The 14166-nt window shown below is 53.1% G+C and overlaps 1 protein-coding gene across 1 annotated transcript in view; it reads right to left on the bottom strand.

The window, feature by feature from the left end:
* NPHS1 (NPHS1 adhesion molecule, nephrin) overlaps positions 1-13718 on the bottom strand; it is a 19618-nt gene extending 5900 nt beyond the window's left edge. The window contains 22 exon segments of the mRNA XM_007471011.1: positions 1182-1363; positions 1447-1558; positions 2922-3073; positions 3169-3325; positions 3421-3592; positions 4575-4696; positions 5203-5343; positions 5434-5574; positions 5991-6163; positions 6313-6442; positions 6687-6873; positions 8048-8172; positions 8275-8419; positions 8688-8845; positions 9033-9204; positions 9292-9419; positions 9603-9706; positions 10088-10169; positions 10818-10946; positions 11153-11275; positions 11352-11567; positions 13655-13718. Of these exon segments, the coding sequence (XP_007471073.1) occupies positions 1182-1363; positions 1447-1558; positions 2922-3073; positions 3169-3325; positions 3421-3592; positions 4575-4696; positions 5203-5343; positions 5434-5574; positions 5991-6163; positions 6313-6442; positions 6687-6873; positions 8048-8172; positions 8275-8419; positions 8688-8845; positions 9033-9204; positions 9292-9419; positions 9603-9706; positions 10088-10169; positions 10818-10946; positions 11153-11275; positions 11352-11567; positions 13655-13718 (3115 nt within the window).
* Positions 13719-14166: the final 448 nt, after the last annotated feature.

Genomic DNA, 14166 nt, shown 5'->3' on the forward strand with positions numbered 1-14166 from the left:
AAGATTGTAGGGATGGGAAAGAGTCCTTACTCTCATGAGGAAAAAGGCTGCTCTGTCAGGAAGGGAAAGACAGAAAAAGGGAGATTTCATGGGGCAAAGTAAACAGAAGGTGAGCAGGGGGCATTTTGTTAAATTAGCATCTACATAGCACTTACTTTGTACAGGGCCCTGTTCTACAGAGTTTTAGATATATATTTTTTAATCCTCACAATTGTCTAAGATAGACCTTATTTTCAGAAACTGAGATACAGAGGCTGGAGATACACCTTATCTTTAGAGCCTGAGGCTCAAAGATTATACTGAGTCTTAAGTGACTTGCCTAAGGTCTCACATCTAGGAAGTTGCAGAGCTGGGACTTGAACCCAGGTGTGTCTGAACCAGGCTCTGTGTGATTAGCCACTACACTGTAGTGTCTACCAGAGTCAAAATGTTCTCAGTCATATAAGAATTTATCTGTGTCATCAAGTTGCTGAATTTATTGACATAAAATTGTTTGTAATACTTCCTAATTTCCTTTAATGTCTGTAGGATCAGTGGTAATGTCCCCCTTTTCATTCCTGATATTGATTAAGTGGTGTCTTCTCTCTTTTTTGCCTTGATTAGCTTTATAAACATTACTGATCTTTTCAACAAATCAGCTTTTGGTTTCATTGATTTTTCTTTATTGTTTTTTGATTTTCTAATTCATCAATTCCTGCTCTTTATTATTTCCTTCCTCCTGTCTACTTTGGATTTGGATTTAATTTGTCTTTCTTTTTCTAGTTTCTCAAGATGGAAACTTAGAGAGACAATTTGAAGTCTTTTTAAAAAAATCTAATATGAGCACTTAATGCTATAAATTTCTTGCTAAGCACTGCTTTAGCTGCACCCCACAATTTTCATGTCTTCATTTTAATTAAATTCAAATTCTCTTATAATTTCCCTTGTGTCATCAATCACATTCCAACAGTAGAGTCTAGTGGCAAAGACTAGTCTTTGGAGTTCATCTGCCTGAGTTTAAATCTGAATTGAACTATTTCTCTGTAGTTCCTTCCACCTGTGTGAGCTTTGACAGTTTGTTTAACCTCTCTGGGCCTCAGTTTCTCCATCTGCAAAAAGGGAATAATAGTATTGCCTTCACTATACCACCCTATAAGTTCTCTGAGGAATTTTGCAACCTGCCCAAGAATGTCCCTTCCCACCTGGAGTGGTGACTGAGATCTGGGACCCTTTGTCAGCTATTCCACTGTCGCCCAGGGCATTGCTGGCCAGCAACCAGACCCTGTATCGCGTAGAAGGCTGCAGCCCAGTCAGTGTGAAGGTGGTGGCCTGGGGTGGTAGGACATTCATGTAGAGGAAGCCTGGAGTCCCCAGAGCCTCATACCTGCATGAAAGGGAGGGCAGTCATTCAGGGAGGTGCCCCAGTCCTATTGGCTACCATCCCTTCTTGCCATGACAGGGACCCACCTGACTTGGAAACTTTGTGGCAAGCCCCCATCAAAGCCAGGCTTCCACTCCAGCCCCACCGAGTATGGGGTCATGCTCACGACCTTCAATCCCAATGGCGGATCAGGGCGGCCTTTGAGGTAAGGGATGGGGGACATAGTCAGAGGATACAGAAGGATTCTGAAAGATTCCTTCCAGATTCCTTAAAAATGATTTTAAATATACAGTTGATTCTCATTATTCATGGTGGTCATGTTCTCTAAAATCACTGTGAACCCTCAAAGAGCAAATACCAAACCATTGCTTCTAGGGGAAATGCAGGCTTAGATTCCCACGAGCCTCTAGTCACGTTTTCATCAACCAATTAATACATGATATTGTATTATGCATGTTTCTGCTTAAAGACATCTTATTTAATATATCTTGCTGATTCATTAACATTGAACTCACAGCCAGTGGTGCTGAACGAAGCTTATCCAACACAAGTATTTTCTCCAAATGGCACACCACAGACTTCTTGAGCTTAGGAACACCAGACAGCACTTTAGTGCTGTGCTTGGGGGCCATTTTATTTAGCAAAATCACTAACAAAAAGCACGAAGGTGCAAAATATGAGAGCTGTAAGAAAGCAGAGTGTTGTCTTGCTCCACCGCAGCTGGGAATGTACTCACTGGGTGACTCAAAGTTTTCACCCGCTCTGTACAGTCCCCTGAATGTCTGAGAGAGCAGCATGAGTATTGATTTGAGGGTTATGAATAAATTTTAGCAAGCAGGCAAACGTGCAAATGCAGACTCCACAAATAAGGAGGATTGACTGTATAATATATGTTTCTTGCAGTGGATTTTTGTGCCTATCTCATATCCATTCCCCTCATTTCTTCTGGTTACAGAACCCTGAATATCCATTGGAGAACCACTCGCCCGCATTCTCAGGCCACGTGCTTCTGATGGAAGTGACTCCACTCCTTGTAGGATGGACATGTGACCAGGCCTAGCCAACAGGAGCAACAATCAGATCAGGTTGTCTTCCCCTCACCACCTGATTGGATCAGGGATGGGCTGGGAGCCAAGTGGAACCAATGGATCTTAATTCTAGTACTTTCACACCACTGTTAGGAAGCCTTACTTAATTGTAAAGCTTCTCATAGTGGTTGTTAGATGTCTAACAGACATCTCACAATAAGGCCAACACAGAGAAAAGTGGTCCTGAGAGATGGGGAGTTCTTGATGACAGCTGAACCTAGATCCAGAGACTCCTGAAAATCTACTTTTCAGTTACTTGGGCCAATAAGAAACCCCCTCCATTTTTTCCTTTGTTGTGGGTTTCCCTAAAAATCCAGTCTCTACTGGGATTTCGGGGCAGGCAAAAACTCCATCCTCATTCCTAAACACTTCTCAGGTTTCAGGAACACTGTCATTCTGAGAGCAACCAGAGACTTGGGGATTGACCTAGGGGAGCACCCTCCCAACACCCTCAGAGCCCCCTCCCACCATACTGATGCTGACGAGTTGAATATCGGTGTGGTCCGAGCCGAGGGAGTTGGTGGCTGTGCACGTGAAGAGGGCATAGTCCTGGGCTGCGGACACGTTGGCAATGGTCAGGAGGCTGCTGTGGACACCACTCTGGTGGTATGTGTGCTCTGTGTACCTGGAGAGGACGTGTGGCAGGGACTCAGGGAGGGTGATTGGGGCTGGGGGATCAAAGTTAGGGCTGGACTGTTACCTGGCTGGGCCTGGGCTCACCTGGGATCCTGGAGATCCAGAGGGACCCCATTTTTGGTCCAAGTGAAGACGATATTGGGGACACCTCGGGCACGACAGTGGAGGGTGGCAGAACTTGTGCTGTCTCCAGCTGCAGCCACTTTAGTTAGAGGAGAGGGATGCTCCACGTGGGGGGCAACTAGAGGGGTTGGAGGTCAACATGAGGTGTATGGAAGGACATGATATGTGGATTTAGTGGCAGGCGTTGAAGTTAGGGCTTTAGTTGTTACTCACATCTGACAACAAGACGGACAAGCCCTCTGGCTGGAGGTGCCACCCCATTGTCCACAATGCACTGGTAAGCACCAGCCTGGGTCAGCTTGGCATGGTGAATCCGAAGACGCCCTGTGGACCCCTTTGATATCTTCTCCATGTCATCCAGGCTCTGGCCCTCCTCCTCTTCTCCCTGGAGGCACAAGACTCAGGAGATGGTCCCCAAGTCTGGCCCCAGCTCCATTATCCTCCAAACTGGGTCCCCTCTGTAGCCTCATTCTCCCAGCCACAATCACCCTTCCTAGCAAAGAAAAAATTCCCGCTGTCATCCACCCATGCACCCATCCATCCATTTATCCAACCATTCATGCATGGATCCATCCATTCATCCATCAATCCAGCCAACCACTCACCCAACCATTTATTCAACCATTCATGCTTGAAACCATCTACCCACCCATCCATCCATGTATTTAACCATCCTATCCATCGATTCATTCATTTATCCATACATCCATCAACCTCCCATTCCATCCATTCACCCATTCATTCATCCAACCATCTGTCTTCCTTCTACCTGTCCATTCACCCTTCCATCTCTCAACCCATCCACCCCATCTATTTCCTCATAGACACACACACCAATAAATACATGCATCTGTTCATCAATGCATCTAGCTACCTATTTATCCATCTCTCCATCTCCCCATTGACTTGTGCACTCACCCATCCATCCATCCATCCATTTACTCATTATCCTTCCACAGACATCTTTTCCACTGATGGTGTATCAATCCATCCATCTATTCTCTAGTCTAATCTACTCATTTCTCTCATTCAATCATCTAACTGCCCATTTATTGATCCATCTATCCAGTCATTCACTTGTTCATTTGTCCAACTGTTCTTCCATCCACTCATTCATCCATCCACCTATTCATCCACCCATCTACCTATCCATCCATATATCCACCCACCTGCCCACCCACTCACCTGGTTATATATTCACTCATCCACCCATCCACCTGCCATTCAACAGTTATTTCTTGGAGCATGCCCAGACAAGTACATAGTTATAGAGGGTCATGTAGACGTGACCCCTCCTCCCAAGGAACTCACAGTCAAGAAATCACATCCCCCCAGGCCCCTCCATTTACCAAAGGTTGGATCCTCACCAGCCTCTCCCAGTTGAACATCTCAGGAAGGATGGGATTGGCGTCAACAGTGCAGACTATGTCCACAGAGCCCCCAATATTCACTTCAGTAGGGTCTTGGAGAACTCGGATGATGGGAGCATCTAGGGAATGGAGGAGCTTGGGGGAGGCACTTGGGCCCAGACAGGCCATGGTGGAAGAGGGCCCCAGGTGGGTGAGGCGTCTTTGAGGTGGCCGAGAAAGTCATGGGTGGGATAAAGTCTGCCTTTGGAGTAAAGTTCTCAAGGTTAATGAGGTTGTCCCCACCCTCTACTATACCACTGTAGTGACAAGAGTAGGTGCGGTGGACTTCCAGAATTGTGTGGTGGTGGGGCTTCCACAGTGGGCTTGGCTTTCTGATGGGAGTAGGTGGGCGGAGATTCTACATAGGGTCTCTCTAGTGGGCAGATTTCCCGAAGTGGACGTGGCTCCATCACAGTGGGGGCTCCCAGAGTGGGAAGCTTCCAGGATGGGTGAAAATCCCTGGGTGGGTGGAGCTTCCACAATGAGGAGACTCCACAGTGGGCAAGATTCCCTGGGTGGGTGTGGTTTCCATGGTGGGCAGGGCTCCCAAAGCTCCCTAGTTGCCTAGGGTGACGAGGGGGCTCACAGTGTACGTCCAGCCTCACGAGAGCTTCAGCGGTGCCCTCTGAGTTCTGGCAGTGCAGCTGGTAGAGGCCATCGTCAGCGCGGGTCACGTTCCATAGCTGCAGAGCTCCACCAGACAGGATACGATGCCGGGGGCCGCCAGCTGGGGGAAGTAAAGGTTGAGGGGCTTACCAGACCCTCCCGTCCCGGAGTCCCGGAAACCTACACTCCTCTTCATTCCCCTTCCCTGTACCTGGGCTGAGGCGGTAGCCGCGGAAGGTCCAGTTGAAGGCCTCCGGGGCGGGGTTGGCAGACACGGACACGGGTAGCAGTGCCTCGCCCTGCTCCACCGCGGTCACCACAAGCACCTGCTCACCCAGGAACTCTGGAGGGTCTGCGGAGGAGGCGCCGCTGGGAGTCAAGATTGTTAAGGTTCGGATCCGGGGAGGATTTGAGATCAGGTGCAGGCATGAAGTGTTAAAGTCGAGATCATGACTAGATTTTAAGGTTGTGGACAAGGTAGCAATTAAGTTCAGACCTGAGATGGGGGTTAGGTTCAGGAGAAGCCAGAGTCAGCTTTAAGGATGGAAAGAGGGTTCGGGATGGGGGTGATAGTCAGGGGTAAGGATAGAGGACAAAAGGCAGGATGGGGGTTGGGCAGGATAGGAGCTGGTGCAGCGTCGGGTGTGAGGATAAAGGTCAGGAAAGTTTCAAAGTTTAGGATGGAAGTCAAAGACAGTATCAAGATGAAGACCCACGTAGTATAGGGTCAGGAGGGAATCAAGAGGGATGCCAGGCCTGCGCACATACACAGCACGTTGAGGCGGTAGAACGCGCTCACGGTTTCCCGCAGCTCGGTGCTGTGGGCACGGCAGGTCACGCGGTGGCCGTGGTCGCGGGATGACATTCTCAGAAGGACGCTCCTAGCGGCAGCGGAGCCTTTGAATGGAGCACTCCGGGGCGTGGCGGCCACACCCTCCAGCCTGTGGACCGGGCATGGAGTAGGACCAGAGCCAGAGTCTGGGTACTGGGCAGGGTACTGGACAGAACGGCAAGTAGGGCGGGGGCGGGATTCTGACTGCCAAGGAGCGTGGCCAGAGCCAGGGAGCGATGGGGCCACTCGCACTCTCACCTCTCCCCCTCCTTGTCCCACGACAAGTTGACCGGAGGGTTGCTGCTAACGCTGACGCACGTCAAGTTTAAGGCATCCCCGGGGCGCAGCGCCGACGCGTTGGCCAGGATCGTCACATTAGTTGGGGGGACTTCGAGAACCGGTGGGAGGAGCGAGGCTCAGAGGTGAGGAGGGGCCTCTTCCTCACCTCTGCCTGCCGGCCTGCTTCCGCCAGGCAGTGACCCAGGCCCCGCCCAGCCCCGAGTGCGCCGGGGCCCTGCGTCATCCACCCCTCCCCGAGCCGCCCCCCATCCCCAAGCCACCAGCCACGGCTCCGGCTCAGTTCCCCGCCGCGGCCCAGCCCTCGCCCCCAGCCCGGCCGTGCGCCCCCTCACACTGCACCACAAGCTGCGTGGACGCGCTGAGCTGGCCGGCTTTGCACGTGAACTTGGCCTGGTTGTCCGACGGACCGGTGATCAGTACCAGTTCTCGGGAGAAGGTGCTCCCGGACTTCTCCAGACTTCCCAGCTGCACCCGCCGTGGCTCCTGGGGTGGCCGCGGCTCGGTCACTGTGCGCGAGTCCTGAGGGCCGAGACTGACTGGGGGACCGCGGGTAGACCTGCCATTCCCCGCGAGACGCCCCACTGGGTTGGCTGCCAGCCCAGATAAAGCTTTTGTGTGATGAGGAAAAGGCGCCTCCTTCCGTGGGCACCAGCCAGGGTAGAGGAATGGGGACTGGAACTGAGCACATCCTACCGGAATCTCTCCCACCGACTGGGCCCCGGGAGCCCCGAGATTTTGCTGTCTGATTCCGCCTCCAGTCCCACGCCTCACCACCCCCGCCCCCCGCCTCCTCTGCTCTCTGGATGCCCTCGGGCGACCCTCAGCCCCACTCCTCAAAATTCATTCCAGCTATGTTTACCAGACACCCTACGCCAGGAAACTCCCTTGGAATTCCCAAACCTTTCCCAGAATTCCTTCACTTTTGCCTATCCTTAGTTCTTTCTCTTAAACTCCCCACCTTCCTCAAAGATTTCCTTTGATCTTTCCCTTAATTCCATCGGCTGGTCGCAAATTTCTGAATCCTTCCCCAATATTCTCTTATCATCCTAATCTTTTACTAGAATCCTTTGTATTGTCCCAATTCGTGGTATTTCTCCAAAATTCCATCCAATTAAATGGAATTCAATTTCGTTCCTATAATGCCTAGTCTTTTCCCCAGAATTTCCACTAGATTCCTAATTTCCCAAGAGTCTCCCAGAATTCTGCCAGAATTTTAAAATTTTAATGGAATTTCATTTTCTTACCCCCAAGTCCCAAGAATTCAATTTAATATTAATGGATTTTTCAAATGTGCTGGAGAATTTCCAGGCAGTGCCCACCATTGTCTTTGTTTCTGGAATTCTTAGTCCTTCCCTAAAATTCCTGCCATTTCACCTGAATTCCAAGATTTCACCAGAATTTCCTTTAATTTTAATGAAATTAATTGCCTTTTCTCTAGAATTCCCAATCCGGATCCAGAATTCTTTCTTTTATTCTAGAATTCTCACTGTTTTCCCAGAATTTCCTCACTTTTTCTAAGGCTGCATTTAATTCTCATGGCGTTTGTCTTTTCCAATTCCAATTGCCGAAACTCAAAATCTCCAGTATTTTTCAAGAAATTCAGGTTTCCCAAGATTTCCCAAGAGGAGGAGAGAAGGGGCTTCATCTTTCCCCCACACTCCCGGCCACCCCACAACCCTTGCTTGGCACCAACCTTGTACCAGGTGAGGGAAGGGTCTGGATTGCCTCCAATGGCCAAACATACCAGCCTCACCCGGGTCCCAGCCCGGAGACGCTGCCCCTCTGGGGGGCCCTCAATCCATAGCTTCTGGGCAGGATCTGTGGGGAGAGCCAGGAAGAGTGGATTTTCTCTCCCGGCTGGGGCCTGAGGGTGGGGGTCTCTAAGGCATGGGGCACCCCCAGGTGACGGTGGAGCCTCACATTTCACATTCAGGGTGAGTGACTTCTTGAAGGTCTCCTTGGTGAAGGCCTCACTAAAGGCCTCACATGTGAGGGTCAAACCATTGTCCTCCCGTCGCGCCAGGTATGTCAGGTTAGACATGGAGATGTGGCCACCATGCAGGCCCTGGCAGGGAGCAAGCTTCAGACTGGGGGAGTATAGGGCACCCCCATCCATGGTACCAGTGACTTGGGTCCACCCCAGACCCCAGCAGGGACACATGAATCATCTCCACCCTCTCCTCTGTTAGACCCAGGAGGCCCTGGGCCCCAGTCCATGCTTGCTCCCCAGGCACCAAGGCATCCAAGCTGCCAGACCCCTCCTCTCCCAGATCCAGGAGTTGTGCCCTCAGCTCCCTCCTCCCTCAGACCCAGGAGCCTGGCCCCCGCCTCACATCCATGACCGTCTCCTCTGTGGGCAGCAGCTGCCGCCAGCCCAGCCACCATCGCAGTAGGACCCTTGGGCGACTGGACTTGGTGATGCAGGACAGTGTCACGTTCTTGTTCTCAGACTGGGATGCAGATCCCAGGATGGTAATGGCACTGGGGGGAACTGCAGGGATGACGGACAGAGGAGAGACACTAAGCTGGGCTGCACGGCTCACAGATGAGCCCAGACAGACAGGAGACTGGGGACAGATGATGAGGTTTTTGGCATCAGACAGGCATGATTTGGGGGCACAGACAGGTGGTTCTCTGGGGCACAGACTGACAGATGGGCAGCTGGCACCAGGACTCACAGGTGACCTGCAGCGTGAGCCCACGTTCCTGGATCCCTGTAGATACGCTGTTGTAGGCCTCGCAGCTGAGCCTTGCCCCGTGGTCTTCCGGCCGCACAATCATCACTAACATGCTGCGGGCCACTGCCTGAGTGTGCTCTGTGCCCCAGGCTGTGGACACTGGCTGGCCGTTCTGGAGACAGGGACAGGCCTGGCCAGCTCAGGGCCGGCTCCTGGCCCTCGCCCTTTCCCCCATCTCCAGACCTGCCTCTGCCCTCACCTTCAGCCACTGCAGTGTGGCTAGCGGATTCCCCCCTCGGGCCATGCACAGCAGCTCCAAGTTCTGCCCTGCCCTCGCGTGCCCCTCGTCCAGGCCTGGCCACTCAATGACAGGGGGTCCTGGGGGGACTGGGGAACAGCAGTCACGGGCCTGGGGACCCCATGCATTCTTTCCAGGCCCCACAAGCTGCCTCTGAACCCCTATGTTTCCCCCTTGAGAGTCTGAGCCTTCCATAATCCCTGTGCTCCCCGGGCCCCCCAATTCCTGCTCCCCATTCTTAGTGCCAACAGTTGACTCAGTTCCCCACTTACATAGAACATTCATGGTGACTGAAGCCTTGATAGGGGTGTCCAAAGCTGGGCTGGACCCCTCACAGACCAGTAACTGCCCATTATCCGAGCTCTGGGGTGTCACCCTGGGGTGGGAAGTTGGGGTTCTAAAGTCAGAGTCATCATCTGAAATTTGGGCAGTCAAGGTGAAGAGGTGGGCATGCCAGCTCCCCACACCTGGCCTAAGTCTCTATGATGATTTCCTTTAGGATTTAGATAGAGTTCCATGGAAGAGATTTCAGGGTCAACAGCGAGAACTGGGGTCCCAGAGGCCCACACCTGGCCAAAACCTTTGTACTTGATCCTCTGGAACTGGGATTCCATGAAGTCTTAGAGTGTCAGGGTGAAGAATTGGGTCCCGGATGTTCCTACCTGACCCACGTTTCCATGCTTGAATCCCTAGGATATGGGGTTTTCATGGAGAAATTTGGGGATCCGTCTGTGGGAGGGCACCCCAATTTCCATACCTGGCTGTGGCCTCTGTGGTGAAGAGTTTCTCCTGGGATCCCTCATTCACATTAGCAGAGATGTCAGAAATTGTTTGTCCACCTTGGGGTAACAAGAAGGCTGAAGGGGTGCCAGGTTTCCCCCAAGGTAGATCCTGGGGAGCATGGCCTGGAGTTCCTCAGGGTGGACATACAACCCCTCCCTCCTGCTTCTGGAGGAAAAACACTATATCCATTCCCTCCACACGTTCCAGCCTCCCTGAATCCTGGAGTCCTCACTCAGGGCTGAGTCCTGGCCTGCGCCTCTCCCCTCCTCTCCTTTGTTTTTTTTTTGGCTATGCCACCTGGCTTGCAGGGATCTTAGTTCCCTGAGCAGAGATCAAAGCTGTGCCCCCTGCAGTGGAAGTGCGCAGTCCTAACCACTGGACCGCCAGGGAAATCCCTCTCCCCTCCCCTCCTTGATGGGTTGTATTACCCACCCCCATCACCTCAGCTTCCCGTTGCTGCACCAGAAGGACACCCGTATCTCTATCTGGAGCCTCAGCCTCTCCCCTGAGTCCCGGCCTAGCAGTCCCGTGAACTCCTCGGTACCTTTCCTGGATGTCTCCTCCCATCCACTGGGTCCCACTCTGGCCTCAGCATCTCCCCAAGCCTGTTCCTGCATCCCATCTCAGGAGAAGCCTGGGCAGGGACACATCCCCTCCCCACTCCAGGGGCTTCCCGCTGCCCCCATCAGTTCACCCACACTCACTCAGGAGGAAGGTGATGTCAGGTGCTGGCTTTGCATCCCCAGACACACAGCTGACCAAGTACTCCTGCCCAGCTACCCACGTGACCGTGCTCCCTGCCTCGGGGGTCAGCTGAAGCACCTTGGGGGGCACTGGTGAGAAATGGTCTGGGATAAGCCGGAAGCACCCAGAAGGATATGAGGATTTGGGCTTCGCGTCTCATTGCTCAGGAAATGAGTTCTGCACCCTGGGTCTAAGGAAGGGGGTGGTGGGGAACTGGGGGCTTGGACTCCTGGACCCTGGAGCTGGCGAGGGTGGAAGTCCAGACTCATGGGTCCTGGAGGTCTCTCACCCGTACCCAGGATGGAGAGGATCACTCTGGGCGACACGAGCTCAGGGCCTGTTTCTGAGCGGCTGACCTGGCACTCATAACCTGCGTCGTCGCTGAGGTCACATGCTTCAATATGCAGGTGGAATTCACCTGCAGGGAGGACCCCAGATCAGGGCCGCGCTCAGCCTCTGCTGGTGGCTCAGAATCTCAGGCTCTTGCCCCTTACCTTTCGTAGGGTCCCCTTGCAGGCGATACCGCGGGAAACTGGGGATCGTAGGATCGGGGCCTAGGAGCAGCCCATCTTTGGCCCATTGGACTGTGCTGCCAGGGGCGCTGACCCCACACCACAGCTCAGCGGCAGCCCCCTCCACCACCGTCAAGTTTTCAGGCAGAGCCCAGAAGCCTCGCGGGGCTGAGGCAGGGACTGGCACCTGGGCCAGGCCTGGGGACACAGAGGTGTCAGTAGGAGAGGGCAGAGGGTCTGCCTAGAGAATGTGGGTGGAAAATGAGGGCCACGTGGCTCTGGTCACCGGCCAGGATCCCACTCACCTGTCATCAGCAGCCCCAAGAGGAGCAGCAGCGTCCTGATGGGGAGCCTCAGAGCCAGCCCAGGTCCTCTGCCTGTGGCTCCCACAGGGACCACTGCCTGCCTCCTGCGTCTGCCTCTGTCTTTCTCTGCGTTTTCCATGTCTCCGTCTCTTACTTTTCTCTTTGTTTCTCTTTTTCTTCTTCTCCTTCTCTGTTTTTCTCTCCTCCCAGGAGTCAGTCTCCCCTACCCCACACTGTCTTTCTCTCTCTCTCTTCCTGCCCTAAGTCCCCTCTGATCTCCCTCCTGTATTCTCTCTATCGTGCTCTCCTGGTCTAAAGTTCCCTCTCTCTCTCTCTCTCTGTCTCAGTCTCTATCTCCTTCCCTGAAGTCAGTGTCTATTTCTCTTTCTTCTCCTGTGCCACTCCCACCCCTGGTCTCCTCTCACCACTCATAGCCCCTCAGGGAGGACCCACTGCTGAGTCGCGCAGGCCCTGGGAACCCAGGAGAGCAAGGATGCGGTCAGTGGCCGAGCTGGGTCCAGTTCTCAGTCGAATCTCGTCCTCACACTCTTACCTCCCCCAGGCACCCTCCTGCGTCTCCAGCTTCAGGCCCCTGCCCAACAGGCTCCTTCCGGCACAGCTGGAGCAAGAAATCCCCTGTCAGCACATGCCAGGCACATTCCTCGGTGCCTCCCCAGCCCCCATGACCCCAAGGGCCTGGCTTGGGCCAGGGGTAAAGGAGGAGCAGTTCAGACCCGGGAGGTCCCAGCTCAGTATGGGGAGCTGAGAGCTGGACCCAGCGTGGGGGTAAGACTCTTCGGCTCTTCCTACCCTGGTACCTGACCTTCAATCCCTTCCTTCTTTGAGTAGACATCCCCCTCTCAGTGATGTCAGGGGTCTCTGCTGAGGAGTGTGCAACAGTGTGTGAGAGGGACTGGGAGAGTGCCGATATCTGTGTGCACACATATGTGTGAAGTGCTTGTGAGTGTGTGAGCATGCGTGTGAGCCTGGGGAAAGTGAGAGTGAGCTGTTATCTGTGGAAGTTTGTGCAGTGTGTGAGTGTGTAAATGTCTAAGGTGTTAAGTGTGCCTGGCAATCTGAGTGGGTAGGAGTGACAGGTAGGGTCCGAGGCCACAAGCACTGAGCCCAGTGTGGGAACACTTGGGCAAGGGCTTTGTGAGTTCTAGTTCACGTAACTTCCCTCCATCTCTTTCTGTCTCTTCTTGCGTTCTGGGTGTCTCTGTCTCTCTCCCTCCCTCAAGCCACCTCGATTTATTTTCCTATCTTTCTCCATCGCTTTGAGACGCTCCCTCTCTGACTCAGTGTCCTTCCCCCTCTCTCTCTCCATTAGGTGGTTACATGTCAGCCAGCCTTTAACTCCGTCACTGTCTGTGCCTGTATGTTTCTCTGTTTTTCACTTTCTGTCTCTGTTCTCATCTCTATCTCTCCCCCATCCCATACTCTGTCTCTCACACACACCAGGAGCTCAATAAATATTTGTTCTCAGTCAGCCTTCGACTGTGTGTCTTTCTTTCATTTGTTTCTTCATCTCTGAGTCCTCCTGATTGTTCACATCTTTGGATTTTATAACCATATGCTGGTTGGCATGCCCTCCCCACTCCAGTGTGCGCGTACACACCCACATGGGATAAGCCTCTTCTGCCCGCTTATCTCCTGCAGGAATTGGAACTGCTCAGTTTTCTTTCTCTCTCCCCCACTATGACCCCCATCTGGTCCTCATCCAGAAACAAGATGAGGCATCTGGCCTGAGTCCCCACACCTCCATCCTTGATGCTCCCTCTAATCTTTCTTCTTGCCTCCCATTCCTGACTCCTTGCCCTCCTCCCACATCCCCTCTCCCAACGCCCCCACGCCTCCTGGGGAATGGGCCGGATGCAGAGCTGGAGGTTCTCTCACAGCGCCGTCACCAGATGGTGTCCCTCGGGGCCAGGGCATAGAGCTGTCCATTGCGGGGACCTTTAATTAGCACAAACCTTCCACCCTCCCTCTTGGATGTTTTCCTTCTCTAGATACTCCTGGGATCTCAGGCTCTCCATGTTTCCATGCCTGTGGCCCCAGAGAGCCAGGAAGGGGAAGTGATGTCAGGTGTCTGGAAAAACAGCCTTACTACCTGACTTCCACCCCAAGACTCAGGAGTCCAGGCCCCTTCTTCCCAAGGACCTGGGAGTTCAGGCCTCCAATCCTTCCCACCCACCCCCCACCCCCCATGCACACACAGGACTTAGGGCAGATGTTCACTGTCTGTTGATTTTCAAATCCTCCTGGGCCTGAGTGGGGGTGGGAAAGAGATTGGTGGTTAAATCCAGTGACTCTAAGATTTAAGGCCAGATTTTCTGACCCCAGGTCATCCTTTCCCAACTGCACTCTGGTGCAGGCAGGGGACCTAGTTGAGTCCCCAACTCCTCAGAAACTTGGAGCTCAGGCCATTAGCTTCTCAGTCCTCAGAGGTCTGAACCCCTAGTCTTAGAATCCTGGGGATCCATGCCCCTGCT

Source organism: Lipotes vexillifer, unplaced genomic scaffold (genome assembly GCF_000442215.2).
Source record: "Lipotes vexillifer unplaced genomic scaffold, Lipotes_vexillifer_v1.1 scaffold182, whole genome shotgun sequence".
NCBI lineage: Eukaryota > Metazoa > Chordata > Mammalia > Artiodactyla > Lipotidae > Lipotes > Lipotes vexillifer.